Source organism: Chenopodium quinoa, unplaced genomic scaffold, assembly GCF_001683475.1.
Source record: "Chenopodium quinoa cultivar QQ74 unplaced genomic scaffold, ASM168347v1, whole genome shotgun sequence".
NCBI classification, from domain to species: domain Eukaryota; kingdom Viridiplantae; phylum Streptophyta; class Magnoliopsida; order Caryophyllales; family Amaranthaceae; genus Chenopodium; species Chenopodium quinoa.
The window spans coordinates 1,557,728-1,583,242 of NW_018742287.1; the positions used below are offsets into that span (position 1 = coordinate 1,557,728).

The 25,515-nt window shown below is 37.6% G+C and overlaps 1 protein-coding gene across 5 annotated transcripts; it reads left to right on the forward strand.

Annotated features, from left to right (window-relative positions):
• The first annotated feature begins 9,319 nt into the window (after positions 1–9,319).
• LOC110685146 (cyclin-T1-4-like) lies at positions 9,320–20,849 on the forward strand. Of its 5 annotated transcripts, XR_002503925.1 has the most exons (9): positions 9,320–9,545; positions 10,496–11,084; positions 11,595–11,676; positions 12,522–12,656; positions 14,458–14,633; positions 14,749–14,826; positions 15,040–15,797; positions 15,939–18,791; positions 19,089–19,231. XR_002503925.1 is itself a non-coding variant. In XM_021861612.1 (7 exons), the coding sequence occupies exons 2-7, from the start codon at positions 10,501–10,503 to the stop codon at positions 15,170–15,172; spliced, it is 1,188 nt and encodes a 395-aa protein (XP_021717304.1). In that variant the 5' UTR covers positions 9,320–9,545; positions 10,496–10,500; the 3' UTR covers positions 15,173–19,080. The 5 variants fall into 5 exon arrangements, 2 of the variants coding, with proteins under 2 accessions (XP_021717304.1, XP_021717312.1); XR_002503918.1 differs by having other exon boundaries at positions 15,040–18,791; XM_021861612.1 differs by lacking the exon at positions 19,089–19,231 and having other exon boundaries at positions 15,040–19,080.
• The last annotated feature ends 4,666 nt before the right edge of the window (positions 20,850–25,515 follow it).

Genomic DNA, 25,515 nt, shown 5'->3' on the forward strand with positions numbered 1-25,515 from the left:
AAATATTCCGAATTTATTGGTTTTTTTTTTATGATTAATGTTATGTTTTTTTTTCGTGGTTAACAATTTTTTGTTTTTGTGATTATTCCGATTTTTTTTTCTCATGATTAATGGGGTTTTTTTTTCGTGCTTAATATGTTTTTTGTTTCGAGATTAATATTCATTAAATAACCGATTAAAATTATTCCGAAATTTTTTTCTTTTCTCATGATTAATGTTATAGTTTTTTTTTTTCGTGCTTAACATATTTTTTTTTCGTGATTAATATTGTTTAAATAATCGATTAAAATTATTCCGAATGAGGTTTTTTTTTTCTCATGATTAATGTTATGTTATTTTTTTTCGTGCTGAACATATTTTTTTTTCGTGATCAATATTCTTTAAATAACCGACTAAATTATTATTAGTAGTAATGTTATTAGTTTTAGGATTGTTATTATTAGCAGCAATATTACTATTATTATAATTATCGTTGTTATTATTATTATCGTTGTTGGGAATATTCTTATTATTGTTGTTATTAGTATTATTACCATTATTATTTTTGTTGTTATTAATATTGTTATTATTGTAATATTGTTTATTTTTTTGAATTTGAATATTAGTTGTTCAACTTTAATATCATAGTTATATTTGTAATTATTACTGACATTTGATTTTGTACTTATTTAATGTAGATTGAGGGTTCGGGTCCTCCTCATGCAGTATCAAGACATTTGAATGCGTCTATTAGGAGGGAGTCGGGTCGTTCGGTAATTACGGGGGCACCGTCATGAGCAGCAATTTGGGTCTGCTTGTACTTGGTCAGGGGAGCATCAGTCGCAAGGGAGCCCCCACATGTACTCATCGGGCCAAGTGCCGACATCTGACGATGATGACGATGAGCGGGAAAGTCAGGCTGATCGAGATGAAGAGTACGACCCTCGGGATTATCATACGGTGCATAGGAGTCAGCAAGGGAGATTAGTGAGTAGCAGTCAAGCGAGACAACCTTCCACCAGCTCAACAGAGACATGGGTAGTGCAGCAGCCGATGCTAGGTGGTCTTGAGGATGGTATTGTTATCCCCAAGTTTGGTGATCACGTGGCTGCTTATATTTGGGGCGGGCAGGAGCGTAATGTTTTGCGCTGTTTGAGCAGTACACAGTTGTGCTCTGCATTGGTTACCTGGCCAGGTCGTCTTGCATAGGAGCATTTGGAGTTGATTGACGGTAGTGGTCTGTCTCACTTACCAGGGATCATGTTTAGGCGTTTTGACTGGCCGTTGATTTCGGCGTTTGTTGAGAGATGGAAGCCAGATACGAACACGTTTCATATGCCATTTGGGGAGATCACGATCATGCTGCACGATGTGTACCATATTCTTGGGCTTCGTGTTGATGGTTCGATGGTTTCCACTACTCCTAGCACGGACGTTATACGGGACGCGTGCCAGGTTACCCTGGACATGACTGCGGAAGAGCTGAACGAGAAGTGTGGTACGAAGACCATTTGGCAGGGTAGTGGGGTGCTGACTGAGAGGATTATGGAGTCGACCTTGGAGGCGTAGAGGCCCTTCAGTGTCCATTACGGTGCCTACATGTGGTTAGTGCTGGGTGGATGTCTGTTTTTGGACAAGAGTGGTAACCGTACTCATCCGTCTTTCCTCAACGAGCTTGTTGTTGATGATCTTCCGATGAATGAGTACTCTTGGGGTTCAGCTGCTCTAGCATATCTGTATCTCCAGTTCGGCACGGCATCAAGAAAGGATGCCGATTCAATTGCTGGTTGTCTCACTCTTCTGCAGGCGTGGATCTACTAGTACTTTCCGTGCTTTCGGCCTCAGCAGGGTACCTTGACGAGGGAGCTTAGTATTCCTCGTGCGTCAGCTTGGGATGTTGGATCGGGATGCCCGAACAAGAGCATGGAGCGCCTCCTCGCTTTTCGTGCTCGATTGGATCAGCTGACAGACAATGAGGTTAACTGGCTACCGTAAAGAGTTGATCCCGCTCGACGCGTGCCAGCCACTCTATTTATCGGCTGCATCCAGTACAGGAGCATCATTGAGCCATACATGATTGATCGAGTGGTCCGACAGCTTGGATTCGTGCAGGACATTCCGCGGACCATTATCAGGCCTGAGAAGGCCAAGAGACCGACGAACTTGAAGATGTATCGGGTTGACTTTCCGACCGAGATGACATATGTGATGTGGACTCGGTTTGTCCCTGCCTCGTCATTCAGTATTGTTTTAGGTGCCCTCACCAGACTCGGTGGTGGAGGTCCTACAGTCGCTCCTGCTTACATGTAGTGGCTGTACCGATTTTCTCATCCTCGTATTTCTCCTAGTGGGTCATCAGATGGGAGTAGCAGACTTCCTGAAAGGACTAACTCGGACTATGTAAGTAGTTGTCTTTTATTATACTATAAATACCACTTAAACAAATTGTAATTTCTGTAACTAATATGTTGTTCTGTTACTTGCAGTGGATGGGACGGTCCTTGGAGATTCACCGGAGGTCAATGGATGAGTATCCTAGCATGTCGCGTGAAACAAGAGCAATGACTGAGCAGCTGATAGCCGACTGGAAGGCGATGATGGGATTGTGAAGTAATTGTCTAGTTTTATATTAGCTTACAGTGATTGTTTTACAGTACTTGTACGCACTTCGTTAATTTACTTTATGTTCGGCATGTACTTGAAGAATTGGACAAATGTTTTCTTTTTAATTTGTGTTGATACTTTGTTTAATTACGTTTGATTTACATATTACATATCTATAACTGTTCACCATAAATGAATGTACATAAATGAGTTTGCTATCTAATTAACGCATCCCACATGTTCCGTCTAACTGCATAACGCTGATCCCAACCGTCAACACTTGGCTCGTGGTGCTCGGTCCACCAACCTGCAATCGGGGGAAGTGGTGAATCTGGTGCAAGATCAATACGGATAAAATGTGAGCCCCCAACTGTAGCAATCACAAACTCTCGGGCAAGTGCCGTGACCGTCCTTCGTGCCCGCAACGGCAAAATCGTGAGGCATGGGTAGTAGCAGGTTGGTACAATGGTACTTGGCCTACACCAAGAATAATAACCATTGCGTTGAACCAAGTAGCAATAGGAAATAAATCTTGAATTGCAACCATCCAATGACGGGAATCAACCGCCCCACCGTCCCATCGAATACGCTCCACATTCATCCCAAGCCTTCCAAGCCCGTAAATCCTTTCGTACAGGACTGGATAACCGAGGACCTCGTTAGCTATTGTTTCTCAAGCGTCATACCATTTCCCTTGGTCACCGAAGAAGAAGTCGGCTACACAACAAAAGCCGCAGTTACCATCGCCAATGACATCCTTTCATCCTGTGATGTAAGGCAATATCAGTCCTGGAAGCAAGTGTCGATACCGGCTTTGGCTGAGTCACATGGATCTTCTGCACGAAATTAGTGTTCAGCTATTAGTACAGTAAATGATGAAATACGTGAAAATCAAAATAGCCAATCTTACCTGTTTGCTGCGGACCACGTTGAGTGTTTCGACGGTTGACATGTTCGAAATAACAAGGATCACGTCTTGCATCATTGTTCCTTCGTCGACCACGAACGTTGTAGTTTACAGCAGGATCTCCAAGGTTTGAATGATCCGGATGCAGCTCCTCCTCAATGATGCGAGATACATTTCGAAGAATAGCAGGATCACTACCGATTACCTCATCCACCAGAGAACGAAAATGTGTGGCGTCCTCGGTTGAGTCATTACCGAACACCGGTACATCATCACCATCACCGATAACCAAGGTCTTCCAGAACGGGTGAATTTGCTTGGTATACAAGCCTGTCTCGGCAGCTAGAGAATCATGTATTTGGCAAGCAAACGGCAAACCGTGGGTCACACGCATTGCACATCCACATCGCTCATACACCTGATAACTCAACTCCCTCATCCTTTTCGTCTCGTCGTAGAGAACCTTCAACCAATGCTGAGACGCCTTGCCGTTAATATATGACAGTGGCAATTTTCGGTAATTCTGACCAACCTTCGACCTAGACGCCTCCAAACCATTACGAATTGTGATGATCTGATTACCAATGTGGCAATGAACTCGGGCCCATACGGTATCCAAAGAACCTGCACATTACAAAAAAAACCGTCAGGAGTGATAATAAAAATAACTACAACAAAGTACATACATCAACTACAACGTCCAAACAATGAACCTGTCGAAGATTCAAACCACATCTTCACGGCCAAATGTTGGCTCTCAACTCTACAAGTGCTGGTGTTGCCAAAATGTAGAACTTGGTTTGTCCAAAATGTCACAAACATGATTTTATGACAAAGTCATGTTCTCTCTACATATTGTATCACCGCTGGATAACTTGTCCACCGATCTTTCATTGTTTGTACAACAACATTATAATCCTCCTCGAATTGCAGCATCCATGATATGTTTCCATTTCCCGTTTTTGAAACTCGCACCGCTCTTCTTGTTTTTGAACATATCAGTGACCCGAGCCTCCACATCTTTGTTAATGTGCCATCGACAAAGTAAGTGCGAGGTCCCTAGAAACACTTCTCTCAGTGCCGCACATAGCCAAGCTCACGGTCTGTCAAAAAAACCGACGGTTCCCTATCATACCCAATCAAGTCTCTCAGTCTCTGCAAAACCCATCGATAGCTTGCCGTGCACTCGTTGCGCATGAACACGTAACCGACGAGGAAATTCTGATTTGTCGGTGTCACACCTACTATCTCAAAGAACGGCATCCCGTATCGGTTGGTCTTGTAAGTGGAATCCATACCGATCACATATGGGTACGTCCGTAGTATGTCTACCGTGATTGGGTGCACCATAAAGGCGTGCTATAAAACGCCTAGATCATTAGACATGACCCAGTAAAGATACTGACTCTGTCTCGCCAAATGTAGAAATTGCTGAACTACTCCTTTCCTATCAGACATCTCCGTTCTCAAGTCATTCCGACAGTTGTAGATGTGTCTGATGTTTGGATGATCATCAGGAAATTGCTCGGCAATAGTCGCCATAATGTTACGCGGTGCAACCTTAGACTTTGTCATGTCACGCACAACCTTCTTCACATCCGGGCTCAACCCACTAATTGTACGATGCCCCTCCTAATACACAATCATTGGATGGTTATAGGTCCCAGTTGCATCATTTTTTGCCCGGATCCTCCAACTATCGGTGATGAACTCGTAATATATCTTGATGTAGAAAGGACAACCATTGGCTTTGGTTTTTGTGTCCTTCCGAATTGCGTTCTCAAGATCTCTCGACTTGATCCTACGTCCTCGATCACATCTCAAATATCGATACGGCCTACCATCCTTGGTTTTGTTGTAAGACGATTTGACCAAAATAAATCCCAGATTTATGGAAACAACATCCGCCCATTGAAATGCATCATCAAACGTTGGAAAAAACGTATCTGTGACAAAATTCGCACTATAATTCACACCGTCACCGCCTTCTTCAAACTCCAAATCCTTTAAAAATACAAGAAAACACAAATAACACGCCAATATTAGTATTTTACTTATGATAATAATAACACCAATATTTTTAAAAGAACAATAATAATATTTTTACTTATGATTAGGGTAGGTTTAGGGTTCGACTTCCACGTCCTTTTTCCGCGACGTCTCCGGCAATTTGTCACGTCAGGTGAGGGGGTTCGGATCAGGCTAGTTTCAGGCAGTCTATGGGCGGGTTTTAAGGCATTTTTGGGCTGTTTTTGGCCGTGAATCAGGGCAGTTTTCTCAACTATTTCTCAGCTTTTTCACAATCATTTTCTGGTAGGTTTCTCGCAATTTTCAGGCGAGCTTTAGCCAAGTGTAGTGTTATCGGTGGCGTCTCCGGTTGCTGTTTGTTCAGGCGTATTTTAGGCAGTATTCAGGCAGAATTCTGGCAGCATTCAGGTTCTGGTTTGGTGCGTATTTCAGGGGTTTTCTCAGGTCGTTTTGTTCCGTTTTCAAGCGTGGTTCAGGCGTGTTTTTGGTGGGTTTTCAGGCGGGTTTTAGGCTGCAATTTTGGTGTGGATTTGGTGCGTTTCTGGGTTATTTCTGGCGTTTTTTGGTCTGTTTGCGGGTGAGGTTTATTCCGGCAGTTCCTGGGCAGTTTTTGGGCAGTTTTTGGTGCCGTTTTGGTGTGTATTTGGTGCTGGTTTTAGTGCAGTTTAGGTGTGTATTTGGTGCTTTTTTTGGGTGTTGTTTTGGAGTGTGTTTGGTGCTGGTTTTGGTGCTGTTTGGGTGTGTGTTTGGTGCTGTTTTTAGAGCAGTTTTGGTGTGGAATTGGTGCTGTTTTATTGCGGTGTTGGTGGAGTTTTGGGACGATTCAAGTGTCGTTTGTGTGGCACTGTGATTTGGGTGTTATGCCTCCTATTGTTCAATTTCATTGCCCTTTTGTGGGTCTAAATGGGTGTCATGATGGTCGGGGTAAAGGGCTCACAAAAACCTCTTTAATCACTCATCTCCGTGACCGTCATTGTTGTGTGGATGCACGGGATATGACCCAAAACTCTCTTACCTCTGATTTGACTATTTTCTTAGAGGCGGAGTCAACCTTTCGTCGTATGGGCATTTGGCTTTGTGGGGAGTGTTTAAAGACACATACTCTTCGTACGAAGTGTCGACATGGTCTTGGTTTGGATGATATTGTGGCCCCACCTGATTCTGGGGATGGTGTTGTTCAGTTTGTTCTTTATGGTTTTCCTAAACCGCAGGGTCCATCTTTGGAGGTATCTGATCTTGTTCCAAGTGTGCCTCATGAGCCTCTTTTTGCGTTCGATGTTGCTCTCCTAGATAGTTTGCTATCTAAGAGGTTTCGTACGGTGAAATCTATTCCTCCTAAGTTGCGCTTGAGTTTTCTCAGGTTCTCAAAGGAGCGCTTATAAGGTGATTTGCAAACCTGATGACGTCTCTTGTTGGGTTCAACTTCTTGTGTTGCCTCTCTGTGTTCTAAAAACCTTTTCTCCGAGAAGTTGTCGTAAGTGTTCTTCGGGTGTCAGGCGGCAGCGGCTGGAAGAGAGTATCTCCGCTGCTATTCGTTCTTGGTGTGAGCTTGGTGGTCATGTGCATCTTGTGCGGGACACGTTGGCTGATGTGTCTCCACCTCTGTTGGATGCTGATGATGAGCATGATTTGTCTGAGCGTAATATTACGCACTGTAAGAGAAATATTAGTGACGGACATTACACTGCTGCGGTTCGAGTACCTTCGTCTTCTGGTCTGGCCCCTTACAATGATGCTACTCTTGCTGATTTGCAAGCTAAGCACCCTTCCTTTTCGGCTCCTATCTTACCGGATATCCCTGTTGATCAGCCCCTTATTGCTGCACCTGCTGTTGTTTTAGATCAGATTAGGGGTTTTCCGCGTGGTACGTCATGCGGAAGAGACGGCTTGCGTGCTCAACACCTTCTTGATTGCTTGAGTGGTGCTGCGGTTGTTATTTCAGATGAGTTGGTGGGCTCTATTACGCTGGTGGTTAATCTCTTTCTCGCAAGAAAATGTCCTGCTGAGTTGGGGGAGTATATTGCTAGTGCTCCTCTCACGCCACTTGTTAAGCCCAGTGGTGGTATTCGTCCTCTTGCTGTGGGTACTGTTTGCCGGCGTTTGGTTTCAAAGGTTAGGGCTGCTTTAGTTGGTCCTCGTTTGGGGAACTATTTAGGAGGTCTTCAGTTTGGTGTTGGGGTGCCGGCGGGTGGCGAGGCTATTCTTCATGCTGTTAATCGTTTGGTTGAGGCTCGAGGTGGTGATGTTGGCCTTTCTATCTTGCTAGTGGATTTCCGGAATGCCTTTAATTTGGTTGATCATACAGCTTTACTGCGTGAGGTTTGTCTCCGTTGTCCATCTCTTTCGCGTTGGGTTGAATTCTGTTACTCTACTCCAGCCAGGCTCTATTATGGGAAGCATACCTTAAGGTCATGTCAAGGTGTGCAACAGGGTGATCCAGTTGGCCCTTTGCTTTTTGCTTTGGTGCTCCATCCGTTGGTTTGTCGAATTAGGGATTCTTTCGACTTATGTTTGCAGGCTTGGTATTTGGATGATGGCACTATTATTGGTGACACCTTGGTGGTAGGGAAGGTTATGGAGTTGATTTTGGTGGAGGGACCTCGTCTCGGCCTCCATGTTAACGTTGAGAAAACGGAATTTTTCTGGCCCTCGGAGGACCCTCGTAGCCGGCTGGCCGGTGTCTTTCCTCCAGATATTGCTCGTCCTGCTCATGGGTTAAGTTGCTTGGTGGTCCTGTCAGTGCGGATGCCTCTTTCTGTGGTGAGCTTGTTTCGCAGAGAGTGTCGAAGACCATTGTGCTCATGGATGCTGTTGCTAAGCTTGAGGACCCCCAGTGTGAGTTGTTACTACTTCGTGCGTGTACTGGAGTTTCAAAACTCTACTTTTCTATGCGCACTTGTCCTCCTCGTCTTTTTGAAGCGGCCTAGATTTCTTTTGATGTGGCCCTTCGAGGTTCTTTGGAGCGCATTGTAACTGCTTCGGGGCTAGGTTTTGGTGATTGGCAATGGCGACTTGCCACCTTACCTCTTTCTTATGTAGGATTGGGTGTCTATTCAGCGAGTGATGTTCGACACTATGCTTTTCTTGCGTCGCGCTTGCAGTCTTCTGGTCTTCAGGTCTTCAGGCTTTGCTTCTTCGCAATTCTGGTATTGTTGGTCCAGGTTCGGCCTTCGACGGCGCTCTTAGTCTTTTTAATAGGACTGTGGAGACTGACCTTTTGAGTAACCCTAGTGAGATCGCTGCCCCTAAACTCATGAAGAAATTGGCAGATATATATTTCACGAAGGCTCTACATTTGCAGAATCCACTTTCTCCTTATCTCCGCGTCAGGTTGCCTTATGGAAGTCCCAGCAGGGGGATCACATTTCTGCCTGGTTGCAAGTGGTCCCGATATCCGGTCTGGGTCAGACTATGAATGGTAAGACTTACCGTTTCTCCATGGATTTTCCGGATATCTTAGGCGGATCCTCCATGGATTTTCCGGATATTTTGGGCGGATGTGCCTTTTTCAAAAAAGAAAAAATTTCTACAACTTACAGATTCTTCCGAAGATGCCTCCGGCGTACGATCGTCGTCGTCGTTCATCGTCCAAAACCCGTCGCTAAATCTTAATAATTTTTTTTTTAAAATTTAATATTTTTGGTGGTGGGCTCGGGATTTTTTAAATGCTAGTGATGGGTCAAAATGCTCTGGAATAATATTAAACTGCTCGGTATACTATGTGACAAAATGGTGAAGCTTTATATAAGTCAAATTAACACAAGGGCAAAACGGTAATTTCACATTTAAATGGGAGTGTCACCACATAAATTGGGAGCAGCAGTTCACAAAAAAAAAATTCCATTTAAACCGGTACATCATTGAAAATTAACTACGAGTAACAACCAACCAACCTCACAAACCCAAACACACCAACCAACTCCCTCTTTCTTTCTCTCTCCTTTCACGCCCGCCGGTCACCTCGCCGCACTCTATACTACACTCCTCTTTCCTTCTCTCTCTTTGCGATTCCTTTGATTTCAATAAGGTTGTTATTTTGATTATTTTAATTTTGATTTTGGTATATAGTTCTCCGATTCTTTAATTAAATTTGTATTCTTGCTTGCTTTTTTGTGCGATCGTTTAATTTGATGTTGATTTGATGATTTCTGGGTTTGATTTCGATGATTTTCTAGCTCTATGGTTTGAATTTGGAGGACAAATTTGGATTATGTGGTTCTTTGTTTTGTTGATTAGGGTTTGAATTTTAGCTGTTCTTGTAGTGAATTATCTTCAAATCAGGGTTACTAGAGCTTCAATTGATGAGTTTGATGACCAATAGATGAAGATTATCATGTAGATTTATGATGTGATTTATAGGATTTTGAGGAAACTATCACAAATTCGTTTTTTAATCATTTGAGTTTTTTGTGAGCATGCTTGGATTTTGTTTACGATGTAGGGTTAAGGTCGAGTACATCTTGATGATAGCAGGCTGTATATTGATCGATTCTGTGATTTTGACGATTTAGAGATGAGGTTGCTTGCATTTTGATGTTCTCAGATTATTGTTGTTGTTGTTGTTACCTTGTTTAGCAGGTATTCACTTTGCCATTTCATTTGATCGTAAATGGTCTGGTTCGGTTTGTATCGTTGTTTGTGATATATTCTTTATTAAGCTACTTGTTTGTAAGTAAACAATTTTTGGTTTTGTATCATTGTTTGTGATGTACGGAGTATTGTTTATTAAGTTTATGTTATGATTTAGGAGGATTTTGAAGAAAGATAGTAAAATTCATTTGAGCTTCTTATGGTTTTATTGAATTGTTGTTGTCCTTGTTAATATCTTTGTATGGGTTAGGCTATAACCGTAAGCAAGTGTCTCTGAAGCTCCGAGCTTTCTCTTTTGTGCTCTATCTTTTTGTTCTCAGTTTTTCAGTTCCTTAATTATAGCAACAAAGGTTTTATCCTCATGAATCTTTGTTTTTTGTTGGTCAGAAATCATGTCGTATGGAAGTACCTATCAACCTCAAGGAGGTACATTATATGAATATAATTGGCCATCCTTTCCCAGATATCATGACAACAGCAACTTATATCAAAATGATGACTATTATAGCTACAGCAGATATAACCATAACGGTAGTAGGATGTTTGATGAAATGAAGAGGCACGACTTTCACTACAATGCCTTAGGAAATTGTAGAGAATTAGCCCTTAGAGAAAACTATTCAAGGCCTAGTGGCGTACCATCTTTTAAAAGAAGAAGAATTTCAGAGAATGCTGGGGTAAATGATGGAAATTTTTATTTCCAACCAAATCAGAACAGAGTTGCCGCTTTCATTCCTTCATATGACAGTACTTATTTTCCCACTATAGCTGCTCCTAGTACAAGTGCTAATTGTAACACATCGGGTAAACGTGGACGGTCGGTTCTAGAAGATGAAGATTGCACAGTCCTTATGTCTAGGGAGGAGATAGAAAGGTGTTCCCCTTCAAGAAAAGATGGGATTGATGCATTACATGAAACACGGCTGAGGTACTCATATTGTGCCTTCCTTCAGAACCTTGGGATGCGGCTTGATGTGTAAGTTTGACTGTTGACTACTAATTTTTTAATAACTTGTCATTGCTTATGCAGCACATTTCTGGCTGAAGTTTAGCTTTTGTAAATTCATTCTATTTCCTGTTGCAATTCAGCCTACTTAGGGGTTGTTTGGTTGAACTTCTTGGAATGGATTGGAATGGATTTAGAATCCATTCCATGGTTTTATTTGTTTTGTTGGGCTATTTAAGTATGGAATCTCATTCATGGGGGATTCTAATTCCACCCTATTCCCTTGGAATCTCATACCCACCTCCCCTCTAAGGATTCATAATCCATACTATTAATCAAGTATGAGAATCCATTCCATGATTAAACCAAATAACTTTAGATTGGTATGAGATATAGAATCCATACCACCCAAGTATGAGAATTCATACCAATCCATTCCAGCTTAGTGAATCAAACGACCCCTTATTTTTGTTACCTTTACCTTTATCAGTTGATTTGCTTTCTTATCTGATTTAATTAATTTACTTTGGGATGTTGTAGGCCTCAAACAACAATAGGCACTGCAATGGTTTTATGCCACCGCTTTTTCATCCGACGATCACATGCCAACCATGATAGATTTGTAAGTTGCCGACAATACCTGTTTATTCATTGGATTAGTTCTCTTAAAAGTGATGATTGGAAGGTGAAGTAGCATATAGTCATTTTAGTATTACTAATTTAAGACTGGGATGATTAAGTAGCTTATGCAAGAATCAGTTCAGTGTTACTAAGCCCCTTTGTCTTAGTGTGTATCTATGCGGTTGGGATTTGGGAATCACTACCTCTATTCCTTGTTATTTGCTGCATCCAGTATAGTAGTGGTGATGGGGAGAGGGGAGGAGGTGTTTCTCTAGTTTATCAAATTTTATTGTAAATTCTCATTCTCATAGAAAAAAATTCAAGTGGGATTAAGAATTTAAGATACACTTATTTTATCTTTTTTTTCTTTTTTAATTTTTTTTTTCTTCTCAAATGTGTAATTTCTAATTATCAGTTTTTGGGCACTTTTGATATCAATGGTAAAGTTGAGAAAATGTACATTTAGCAAATAATATGGACCAAAAGGAGTACTTGTCGTGTTCTTGTTGGGAAGAAAAGAGTGAAACATATTTTGGTATGTTTCTTCTAAAATTATGCTGCTTGTGGAACTTTCAAGTTGTGTATTTATGTTTTGAATGGATCAATGGAAATTTGCATATTTCATATATTAATTTGGGGGCAGGGAAGAAACCTTTTTTTTTTAAAAAATCTATCTACTTGTTAATTCGTTAAACCACTGTACTGACGAAAGCTTTTTAACACTCGGCAATGGTTGTGATCTTTTTTTTTTTTTTTTTTTTTTTTTTTTTTTTTTTTTTTTTTCCCTGTTGGATTCATTAAACAATTGTGTTTTGAAGTTAATCTTTCAACAAATTTCTGTTACAGTTGATTGCTACTGCTGCACTGTTCCTTTCTGCAAAGTCTGAAGAGACAGCTCGCCCTTTGAATGATGTGTTGAAGGCGTCTTGTGAAATTCTCCACAAGCAAGATCTTACCATCTTGTCGTACATGCTCCCTATTGTAAGTATATTGTCCTTTGTTCTGTTAAAGTTGAGCTGTTGATGTGACTGCCTCTTGATATGTGCTGTATAGCATTGAAGTTAATTTTGAAAATAAAGTTGTGGGACATAATTCCATGTGATTATCCCAGTAATGATGATATTGATTTCTTTTAAGCTTATTATGAGTGCTAAAAATGTAGGTTGATGAGTGATGATAGAGTCACTTTTTTGTTTGATTACAAATATGGCTTAGTTAGGTATTAGGAAATTACTAATACATGTTATGTAAGCTGTTTAATTTAGCCCTGGAGCTTTTTGTATGCTGTTTGGAATGTTACTTATGCTGGCCGTACTTTTCACAACCAACTTAAAGTTGATTCCTTTTCGTCTGATTTGGTTTTCTCTAGTAGCTTCAACAAATGCTTTCACAATTTAGTATCAACTCCTCAAATCTGTCAGATGATTTCAAAATTTCAACATTGTATATTTTGATCTGTACTTTTGTAGGTTTTAGATCTTGTTGTTCCTATTATGACGATGTCTCTAGTACATGTATTTTGATGTTTTTTTTTTTAATTTTTTTTTTCTTTTTTTATTACTATTGTATCTACTGTCCTACTTTCTTGCTCATCTGACTGTTCTCATTAAATATTCTTTCCCCACTTTTATCGTATTAGCATTTTTAGCTCCTACTACCTCTGTTCTTTTTTTTATGGTTGGACTTTCCATTTGCATCCGTTTATTTATTTTTTGTTAAACTTTTACTTTATTCCTATTTTTGGCAAACTTGTATTTCTCCTTATACCACATGCAACATTGTCTTTCCTACATTTCTCACACTAACCCTTACAACAGTCTCTTTCTTACTCTTCCTTGCATAAACTCAGATTAAAAGTTACAGCACTCTTTCCTACCTACTATATGCATCTATAATAACTGTAAACATAAAAAATAAAAAATAAAAAATAAAATGAAAGGAATGGATGTACTAGTTGATTACATCTTATATATAATTGTATGGATAAAAAGTTTTCTTTTGCTAGGATTGTCAGTTTGTTTTCTTGAATTAGGGTAACATTTTCATGCTCTCACATGGTCACACACAGTCACACATACACGGTTATATGGTTTTAACGTTGGATTATTATTGATGAATGATCAATAGTAAATATCATGGGATTTTGGTGTTGAGGCGTGGGGTTAATTAGGAGGTGGTTAGTGGTGAGGGAGGTCATAAATCTATTACAGGTTACTTAGGATTTAATGATGGAAAGATTGGCTTTGTGTATACAATTGAGGACTTAGGGTTGGTTATGTTTTATACTTTGTTTATTCTTTATATATATACTTTTAAAATTTCCTTAACTAGGGGTGGCTTTGGGAATAATACCCTTACTAAGGAGTAGCTTTAAATAAAATTCATCATATTAAGGTTAAAAATCTGGCATCTCTCTGTGCGGGTGGTGGAGGTTGGGGTGGGTTTTGTGAAACTTGAATCTTTTTCAGGTGTAGTTGACTCCGTTTCTGCTAACTTTGACCTGGATTTGTTGAAGCTTGAACTTGAGTCTTGTCTAGTTGTCTGTGTCTGGTCAAGCTGACTCTGCTTCTGCTAACTTTGGCTTGGTTTTAAGCCGTCGTGCATACCATCTCAAGTCATTAATGGAATTTGCATTTCAGTTATGTGTTTGGCCTTGACGCTGCTTTGTTTTCTGTAATATGTGATGTAGCAATGTAGCATTATCAAGTATATTAGGCCTATCCCTTTATTTCATAAATTTGTTCCAGTATGAATTTCTTGATGAACTTGTTCCTTGATGCAGGATTGGTTTGAGCAATATCGGGAGCGAATCATTGAGGCTGAGCAATTGATTCTAACTACGTTAAACTTTGAGCTCAGTGTACAACATCCTTTTGATACTTTAACATCCATTCTTAACAAGTTAGGTGTATCACAGACACATTTGATGAATCTGGCACTGAACTTGGTCAGTGAAGGGTGAGTTTAGAATCTTATTATACTTCATTGCTTGCTTGTCTTTTTGCTTGAAATATTGTTATGCTGGAATGTAGCAATTTGGGAGATGATAAGAGATTTCACGTTCTGTTGTAAGGTGTTGCTGGCCAGATTTCAAAAGCTTGAATGTGCTTGTCCAATTATCATTTTATATGTTTCATCATGGAGAACTCAGGTCTAGTACATGAAGATCTTCAGTTTATAACCGCTAAGTGACTGGATGTCATCTCAATTGAACGTCTTTTGGCATCTGTTCAACGGAGATGAACTATTTCATGCTATTTTTTCCTTTTATATGACATGATTTTTACTTGTCTAATGAGCAGTTATTTCTACATGTTATGTTAGGCATAAAATATTAATTATTTGGCACGGAAAATAATTGCAGGGTTGATATGCCTAGCTGGCGGAGATTTGCTATAATGAAGTTATGTTTTACATCTGAAGTTGAACTGCCGTTGTGTTGTGGTTGCTTAACTCTGAAAATGCCTGTCAAGCTGGTATTTGGCTATAGCAGATAGACATAGACTCATTCCAGAATCGGTTTAAGTAGTTTTCCAGCTTTTCTTTTTTTTTGGGGTGACATCAAGTATAGAAATAAAGGGCAAAATAGAATATTTATGATATGATTAAATATTCTTTTGCTGTTTTTATTTCTGATTAATTAATATTTTATTAGAATTTAGAAACTAAGCTTGACTTCGATTTTATGCCCGGTGGTCAATATGTGGTTGATGAACAAATGATGAAGAGGGAGGGAGGTTTTTGGAGTGGGAGGAGACGAGTATATGGGCATGAATGCAGTGCATCTTATGCACACAACAGTAGTCATTCTGTTGGAGACTTGGAGTGGTCCTCCTGTTATGCTTTGTGAATTGAAGGGAGGACATAGTCAACCAAACAGTAGGACCTGCTGCTATTATTGCAGGGTGGCCTACTTTGCCCTGGTTTTGAACTCTCATGTTTTTCCATTCCCAAACCTTTTGTTTCCCCTTAATTGTGAAGCTTGTTGATGGTGAAAACCCTTGCCTCTATGGATAAGTATAAAGGGCTTTGATAAGGAGAGAATTTGCCAGAATCGCTGTCTTCAGTGTCAATTCGTATAGTGAAACTGGTCTTCTGGATTAACCAAATGCAGCAAATCTGGTAAGTTGAAGCTGAACATTTCAAATCTTGTGCTCTACAGCATTATACTTGACCTCCTGAAACACCTAGATTTGCAAAAAGTCAGGTTATATAACCCCACTGTAGTCAGCATGGCTTATTGCTGTTGATGGGTTCTTTCAGATCCAGAAAATATTGAAGGGGAAAAACAGAAAGAACATTGAATGGGAAAAAGAAAGATCGACCAATAGGTTAGTTGTATGTTTTGCATTCCTTTATGAGAATCAAAGTCAACAATGTTCGAATTGAGCAAGGATACCTCTTTATTAGAAAGACCTTCTTGAACACACTGGGGATGCTCATATTAATTGCACTCTATAGTTATATCATCAGGATATCAAGTTATTAATGCATAAAGTTGATTAAAAATTTGATTATGTGACTAATTTTTCTTATTTCATACTCATAAGTTGTAACATATATATCTGTAACTACTTAAGTAGCTTTTATATGCAATGAAAAAATGTCTACAGTAGAAAAATAAGAACCTACTCTGTTCTCACATAGTCCCTTCCCCTCCCTCTTGGAATAAATGGGTGTCTGCAACATTTTATTTAGGGAAGTGTCATTACATGTTTTTTCAGAGATTGCACTTCTTAATCATCAGTTTTTTTTCCCTATATTATCTATGAGTTTGATTTGAAGGGGGTTGAGTGATGGCAATTACCTTGCCATCATTTTGTGATGATGCAAAGCTGTCTCTTCTTGCAAACCAATGACTATCAATGTAATGTTGAAATTGACTTATTGTATCCAATTTTGCGCCAGGCATGTGTAATCAGTAATCACCATTATGGAAACAATCTCTTTGTTCCAAAGGTTTCTGATAGTTGGTTTTTTTTCTTTTCCAAAATGGCTTTATCTACATTTTAAGGGTTAGAAATCCATTGAAAATTTAGTATTGAAGGTGAACTCTTGCCTCTTGGTTTATTTGGCTGCTGTGGTAAATCATGCCTAAAGTGATGTATATAGGTTGAAAATGGATGATGAGAAGTAACTTCCATTTGAATACTTGTATATTTTTCTCTTTTGGGTTATGTTCATTGCTGTGTTATAAAAATTTGGATCTAGATCCAAAGATCTTATGTTTTGATTTTTCAAAATCAGGAATTCTTTGAGCTAAAACTGTTGTTTGTTTCATTTCACTTGTAGTTGGCAGTTTTTCAAACTGTAAATGCATAGATTGTTCATGCCTGGTGCATGGACTAAGTGAAATATATGATTTCAAAATCAGTGATTCAACATGCATAGAAGAGTTACTCCTTGCATATCTTCACATGGTTTGGCTTTTGTGTGTGTGTGTGTGTGTGATAGTAGGAATGTGGAAAGTTTCCTTGGATATATGTTGCATATTTTGGGTCTAGACTCTAGACTCTGTCTCTTTGGTCTAATGATGATCTCATAGTCTTCTTTCTTAATTGCTTCAGTTGATTATAATGTTCTGTTACCCCTCACTTATATTATGCCTTAAAAATACAGGGAGACTGTGATTGTTCCTCAATGCATTATCACTTTTATTATCTTTAAGAGATGACAATGATGCACCACCTTCAATCAACTGTAGGAGTTCAGTATAATTTGGTTTGATATTTGAAAACATTGGATAACTGTGCCACCATTGATCTGTTTGAAAGTCTAGTTATATGTTATGAGACTTGGATCTGAAGTTGTGGCAATGTATCGCTGTGATCTAGTTTGTGACTAAGGCTCTTAGTTGAGCCGTTGATAAATTCTTGGGTAAATTTACAATATTCTATCGCCAGAGCATAACATTATATATGGCATAACGCTTAATAACTACCAAATAAAAACAGGAAATAAGAAAAAAAGTTTCATTATTGTATATTTTAAACTTTGATATTATCTTTGTTAAATGCTATGAAGTATTATCTATGTGCAATTCTGAAGCAACTATGGCCAGGTTTGAGGCTGTGAAATTTTCAAAGTTTTACTATCTGTACTGAACATATGGAGCATTCAAGTTGACAAAAGGGCTAAAAATGCGTTGATACTTACCAACAAGTAATGCTTAACATATATGAAAACAAGAAGTGGTTTTGTATTTAAGATGTGTTTGAAGCTGAACATGATATTGATGATGGAGATCCTCATACCCCTTTATTTCTGTCATTAATTCTTCCTCAGTCTCCTTCAGTCCTTATGTGCCAGCACTCAGCAGGAACTATTATCAGCTATGCTCAGTGATTTATAGCTTTTGGTTGGTTGGTAGTTTGGTACAAATGGGTTTATTTAGAACAATTTAACTAAAATTTGAGCACTTGGTGAGATCCTTTAAGTGATGTATCTCAATAACTCTTGCGCATTTTGTTATGGGAATGGTCACTTGAAGTACTTCAAAGTTGGCCAAAAAGAAAAATGATACATTCCTAGTTTAGATTAATCTGTGTAGTCTGGAATCTATACCCAAAAATTGACACTTTAGTCCAAATATAATAGTGAATTTGTGTGTAGAAAGACTGAAAGAGGTATCAGTTTGTGGTCTATTAGAATCTCACTTTGTAAATTAGTGGACAGTTTGCGCATAATAATCTTGCCAAATATTCTTGACATGACAGTGTTGTACCATCAATTGTTATAATTTAGCCATTAGATTCAATTATCTATTATGGCCAAATGTTTGTGTGGCTTATGGTGTTGATGAATACCTAAGAAGATGTGAATGGTTGCTGAGCTTCCATTCTTTGAGTATTAAAAAGCAACACACCATGGTCTTTTCAATATCTATTCTTTGAGAAAAGATGGCTGAACATTCTAAAAGGTTGGCCTATGTTTTTCGCCATCTGAATGTTTTGAGATGCTGGACTACGAAATATGTACGTGGGAAAAAGGCTACAATTAGAACTTCTTTGGAAGTTGGAATGATCTCTTTAATGATTGTGAAGTATTTCTGTAGTTTTCGTACTCCTTTCAGCTGTTCACCAGAAGCGTTCAACTAGGTTGCTGGTTAAAATTTTGGTAAGAACACATGTCTTGGTCTGTTCTTTCTTGCAACCTAGTTGGAAACTTGGAATCAATATTACATTTTTGCTGCTGCTGCCCTTTTGTTGTCTTCTGGTGCTCTTGGCCTTTTTATAGATGATGTAGTTTGTTATGATGTGTTAATATGCCAGGCTATTGGAGGTATTTCTGCAATCCTGCTGTAATATTTTTGTTTTGCTTTCTCTTGGGATGTTCTTTAATCCTGGACGCCATGTCTCTTCCTCTGCTACATTAATTTTGTTATAATTGTGTTTCCTTATTTTTTTTTTGCAGGTTTCGGAGTTCACTGTGGCTTCAGTTTAAGCCCCAACAAATTGCTGCCGGTGTAGCATACCTTGCTGCCAAGATGCTGAATATGAACTTTGATTCTGCCGGCATTTGGCGGGAATTTCAGACGCCTCCAGCTGTTCTTCAAGGTAGGTGAATCTTCCATAATCTATTTTCAGCATTTATTGGCTTCCCCCTCTTTCTTAGTTTCTCGTTTATGGGAATTTGTATAAGTGCCGTTGTAATTTGGACTATCATATACACCAGAGCTTTTGTTTTTTGATCCTTGTGGTTCCTTGTGTTGTTTCATGGTCATCATTCAGTCTTTATTTTTGGTTATAAGCATAATGAAAATTTTCTAGAAGTAAACTGTTGCTGTTTTGGTGACTGAAGTGTTTTCTTCATTGATCCTTCAATTGACTTTTCATGACATTTACCTGCTCTGATGGATTGATCAATTCAATTAAAAAATCTGAATCAACTTAAGTAAAAATGCTAATGAAGAGATATTTCCTGGATAGCAGTCACTACAAAGAAACTATGTGAATATTTTAATGTCTACTATATTAAACATCCATATTATGAGATTCTGTTTACAGGTTTGTAAGCTAAGACATTTTAAATGAACCTTGAAAAGTTATTTAATCAAAATCATTTTCTGGTAAGTGGTAACATCATGCTCAGTACAACTTAATGGTCTAGCAATGATTTGGGATGAGTGATGGATATCTAGCAATGATGTGGGATGAGTTATGGATATGATATCTGATGACTGATGCTATTATAGACAAAAAAAACTATTATGTTACACTCTGTTTTTTTTTGTTTTTGTTTTAAATGCAACAGTTCTTATTATTTGTTTATTTTTTTTTTTTAAATGCAACACTTAATTGGAAATAGTCTACACTATTTTATTGTATCTCATTCGTGACTCCTTACAATGTCCAGACCCCTACTCCACTTATACACTGGTCAATTTGTTGCATATATATAAGAGTAAGGGAATCCCCACCCCAAACTCCCAAAGTGGCTCTAGTGAGGTTTGATGTGGTTGTGGGATGACAAACCTTATTACTAGACCAAGCTAGCCATCCAAGAGATATTAGATCTCCTGCTGTACCTGTGATTATGTACATTTTTTCTTTTTTTTTTAGTTACATCAGCTTTAGAGATCAAGTTCTTTCAGCAAGTTGCCTCCCCATATCACTATTTTCTTGAATTAGGTTCTTGAAAGGAGTCATAGGAAAGTATTGCTTGTTTGCATTCATAGCAGCATTTCTAAGTGCCATGTGAATATCTGATTAGATTCTGTGAATATCTGTATTTGTACATCCCATTCCTTCCTCTTGTTTTCATTTATCATATAATTATGCGTCTTTCTTTCATGTGCAGATGTAGCGCAGCAGTTGATGGAGCTTTTTCAGGATTAATCGAATCTACATGAAGGTTCTGCTATGTATGCTTGTACCAACAAATATACGAATTAATTAATTCACTGGTGGTGTTAGTGATTAAAACTTAACTACTGAAGTTTGATTCTGGTCTGTCAGTAGAACTGTAGAAGTGTGCTTGAATATTTATAAGTAGAAGCATAGTACATTACGTCTTACACGGTTTAGGGCACATACCTTATGCCTACTGCAGAGGTATTTTAATTGGACATTTAATTCTCGGATGTTTTGTATGTTGCTTATCGTGAACCTGGTTGTGAAGAGCTTATTTGTATCAGTGATTGTGAAATTTTCTACTCAACTTACTTCCGTTTGATCCTCCAACAAAAAGTCAAAAAGCCTTGAACACTGGTTAACTTTATGTGGTTTCTCTTCTGCTAATGCATACAATTTCCAGGTATCATAGTCGGCAAAGTAATTGCTCAACCTTTACATAAGTGAATGAAAGGAGCCTCAGGGTAAAGTATTCGATTTATTTTGATAGCAAGAGTAGATTACATAAATTATGCACATATCACTTAAATGGCCTACCGCCTACTCCAAGTAGCAAGTGCTTGTCGCATTAGGAATTCCCCTCGTAAGGAGGGTTTTCTAATGTTTCTTTTTCTCAAGTTGCAAGTGCTTGGCTCTTGTCTTGGCTTCATGTTATCCCTTTTTAAACTTCAATTATTGTCTCATGCAATCATGCACTAATGGTCTGTTTAAATCTTTACTTGATGGTCTTATGCTAAAGTTCAAGAGTACAAGGTTGTTGTGTAGTTCTAACATTTTATTTACTTTGGCTATCACATTTGTTTAATATATCTGTATTCCAAACCTTTTGAGTATTAGACTTAGTTCAAACAATTTTAGTACTTTACACTATTTGTTATTAGGGCGTTTTTTTTTTTTTTTTTTTTTTTTTTTTTTTTTTTTTTTTTCCGCCGTTGCGAAACAATGGTAGGGCTATTGTCGTTGAGAATACGATTTCAGGAAGAGAGTACAACGAGGAGACGAAAGTAAAGGTATTTGTGTGGTTCGTCGGCGAGAAGATATAGAGATGGTGGTTGTGATGGGTTTTGCTGTGATGGTGGCTGCAAATCCTGCGATGGTGTCCATGGTGATGCAGGTGGAAGCAATTTAGTTTTACTACGTATTTATACAGGAAATTAAAAGAATTATCAAAATATTATAAAATTTGCCTTCTGATATATATATCAGGCAGATTAATGGGGCACTCCGCACTCCCCTAAATGTAACACTAAAAAAAATGAAAATTTTGTGAAGAAGTACCCAAAGATAGGTTGTTTTGTGGACAACTACTTGTTTTTTTATTAATTTGTGAACAACTACCCATAAGATGGCAAACGTTTGTCTAGCACTACCCATTAACGGATTCCGTTAATTTGTGCTGTTTGTAGGGTCCTCTCCTACGATTTCTCCCCTCCCCCAAATAACTCCCTCCTCAAGTACCTTTCTCCTTCTTTCACCATTTTTACTTCTCTTCTTACACCTTGCACCTTTCAACATCTTAATCTAACCTAAGCGAATATTTGTGCTCCAAATTCATCCCCATTTCAATGAATAGACATGACTTAAATTGATATCCTACCCATAAATATGAAACAAAAGTAGTTATTTATTAATCAAAATGCAATTGAATTCAAACCTTAACCTTAATTAAGCAAAACCCCTATTCTAATTCAAATCCTAAACCCTAGAAATTAAAATCCCCAAACTGAATTGAATCTTAACATAATGTTAATTGAAGTAAATTAAAACCCTAAACTAATCAAAGAGACCAAGGATTAAATCAATGGCTTAAAACATTACATAATTTAGTGAGAAATTGTGTTGAATTGATCGAATCGTTTTTTTGGTTTTTGGATGACTTTAAGGTTCTTGGAGAAGGAGTTAATTTGGGGAGAAATCATAAGAGTGGGCCCCATAAATGACACAATTGGACGGAATCCGTTAATGGGTAATGCTAGACGAACGTTTGCCATCTTATCGGTAGTTGTTCATAAATTAAAAAAAAAAAAAAAAGGTAGTTGTTCACAAAACAGCTTATCTTTAGGGTAGTTCTTCACAACATTTCCAAAATAAATAGAGAGAATACTTCATAGTATTTTTTCTTATGCTTAATAGTTTGTCGCTAAAAAAACATATAACAATGATTACTCATTTTATTGATAGCAATTAATAAAGATGAATAACTTAGATTGTCAATAGTTGTTGCACAAACTTTCATCTGTGGTTGGCCACACGATTTTTTTTTTTTTTTGAAAGAATGATTGGGGTTATTTGATCAGGGGTTACTCGGTTAGCCAGGGGTTACTCACTCGGTCAGTTAGGGGTTACTTGGTTAGAGGTTATTTATTGGTCAGGGGTTACTCAGTTAGGGATTACTTGGTCATGGGTTACTCGGTCAGGGGTTACTCGGTTAGGGGTTACTAGGTCAGGGGTTACTCGGTCGGTCAGGGGTTACTCGTGTGTTAGCTGGTCACACGGTGTAGCCAACCACACATAAAAGTTGTTGTTGCTGTTGACGATGAAAGTCTTCACTATTTTTTTTTCTACTCACTATGTAATACTCCGTGTTTTCTAACCAAATTAGCGTTAACACCTTGAATTGTACCTTAAGAGCACCTATTACCCCGAACTTTGACTGGTACCAATCACACCACCAATTATTGATTGGAGTGCAACGTGTGCCATTAGTTACCAAAAATGTCTTATTTTGAGCGTAAAAAAATACAGTGCCTATTAATGGCACACATTGCACCCCAACTAATAGTTGGTGGTGTGCTAACTACTAATCAAAGTTTGGAGTGCCAAAGTTCACCCAAGTTATAAATCAAAGTGTTGATTATTGAGGCCAAATTTGCGTATTTTGACTATGATTTGGCAATAAAACAACGGATTTTTTTTCGTTCAAAACCCTTTTTTTTAAGTACATTCATTGGTCATTTCCCTAGCACTCCCCCTCATATGTGATTATATATTATCTATCAAAACACTTCATAGAATTAAGGATGTGAGGTGACCTGAGATTTGAGAGTTGAAGGAAGTCGGAGAAAAGGGGTGGGGAAGGGGGTAGTTACATGTTAGTACCATATATAGATGATGAAGATGGGATGGTTGGTGTGATGATGGGGTATTACCGTATTAATTTATTATTGTGGGAATGCATGACTAATATGGGGTGGTGCTGTGGGGTATTTATACGGGAAATTGTTAGAGAATAATTAAAATAACATTATAAGGTTATATTAAGACTAGTACGTACCCAAGCGATGTCCCGAGTTCCCTCCATAAAATATATCCTTATGTATTGGCTATCTATAAAATAATTATATATAGGGAATAATTATTTTCTCAAATACATTATCACTAATGTCTAAATCTATCCACGTTTGAAACATTAGTTGCTTTAAATGTTCATAATCGGATGAGTAATTTAATTTTATGGTTCCATTGCCATTTAATAATTTGAGTATTTTTTTTTTCTTAGACTTTATTCAAAACCTTCATTTTGAAAGTAAGTCTCCAGCTCCTAGATTTTAAGGATTTTTTTTTTTTTTTTAAAGACGATTGCCTATTTGAAATTTTAATTCAGGTGGCGATGCCCAATTTGTTAATTGAATTTTAAAATAAATTTTTTATCTATATGCCAAATTTTAAAACACATCATTGATACAAACACTGTTATGTAAGAGGTATATATCCCTTTTGATTTGGTATATTTTGACGTAGGATATATATTATAGAAATATACACTATATATGAGAAAAATATTTATGTTATTCGAATTTTCTATTCATGGGTTATTACTTGACAATCATAATTATAAAATTAAAAATATTGTACTGCCGATCATAAAGTTGTGGGTTATAATTTTTAAAGTATCATAAATGGATTTTTTTTTTGAAGTAAATTATTAAGATAATAATTATTGAAAGTAATAATTTAATTTTTTTAATAGGATTTTTAATTTTATTTGTACATATAAAATATTGTCATTTTATCGAAAATAAAACTCTAAACCAGCAATTTTATCCTAAAATCTATCCAAATTTTATTGAAAATAAAACTCTAAACTAACTTTTTTGTCTTACAAAATATATCTAAATTTATCAAACATTTTTATCCTACGTGTCAAACTAATAATTAATTGTTGCCTATGTGGAGCGACACTTGATGAAAAATTAAAACACCATGTGTCACTGTCTCGTGGTCTGTCTAAAAGTTTAGCTTTATATATTAGTTACTAGTTTTGTGCCCCGTGCGATCCCAGGTTGTTTATTGAATTTTAAGATAATTTTTTTTTATCTATATGCCAAATTTCAAAATATATCATTAATTCAAATAATGTTAGTAAAAGGTGTATGTCCCTTTTTATTTAGGATAATTTGATAGTACATACAATACCCTTGATTTATGTTATATCGCAATATATATTATAGAAATATTCAAACTTACACTCTATATGAGAAAAATATCTATGTTATTCAAATTTTTTACTCATGGAATAACAATCACTTAACAATCATACTTGCAAAAAAAAAAAAAAATTACTACCGCTCCTAAAACTGTGGGTGGGAAAGAATTTGGGCTATCCAATAGTTCTTCAAAGTGGTGCAAGTAGCATGGTCAGAGCAGTTCGAACAGCTAAGTTTGGAGTTGCACTTGTTTTCATGTTATTGGATGATATTTTTAGAATGAGTTGTGATTTTAATATCTTTAAGTGTACTCATTTTTTACGGGCGGGTAATACGGCTACCCATATGGTATATAAAAATGTCTTTCAATTCTTATATATGTATATTTTAAAATTAAAATAGATCATAATTATTAATACCATTATTACAACGTATATAGCTTCCCCAAATCATACCTAGCTTTGCCAGAAAAAACTTAACGTTATTCAAATTATAAACCATCTTTGCTTGAAACCTCTTTTTTGCCTCAAATCTCTTGTAGCCAATCAAGCACTCCAATAT

Coding starts and splice junctions, on each gene's coding strand:
- LOC110685146 (XM_021861612.1), top strand. CDS start 10,501: ATGTCGTATGGAAGTACCTATCAACCTCAAGGAGGTACATTATATGAA. Junction 11,677..12,521: donor ATGCCAACCATGATAGATTT/GTAAGTTGCCGA, acceptor TTTCTGTTACAG/TTGATTGCTACTGCTGCACT. Junction 14,827..15,039: donor TTTCATCATGGAGAACTCAG/GTCTAGTACATG, acceptor AAATAATTGCAG/GGTTGATATGCCTAGCTGGC.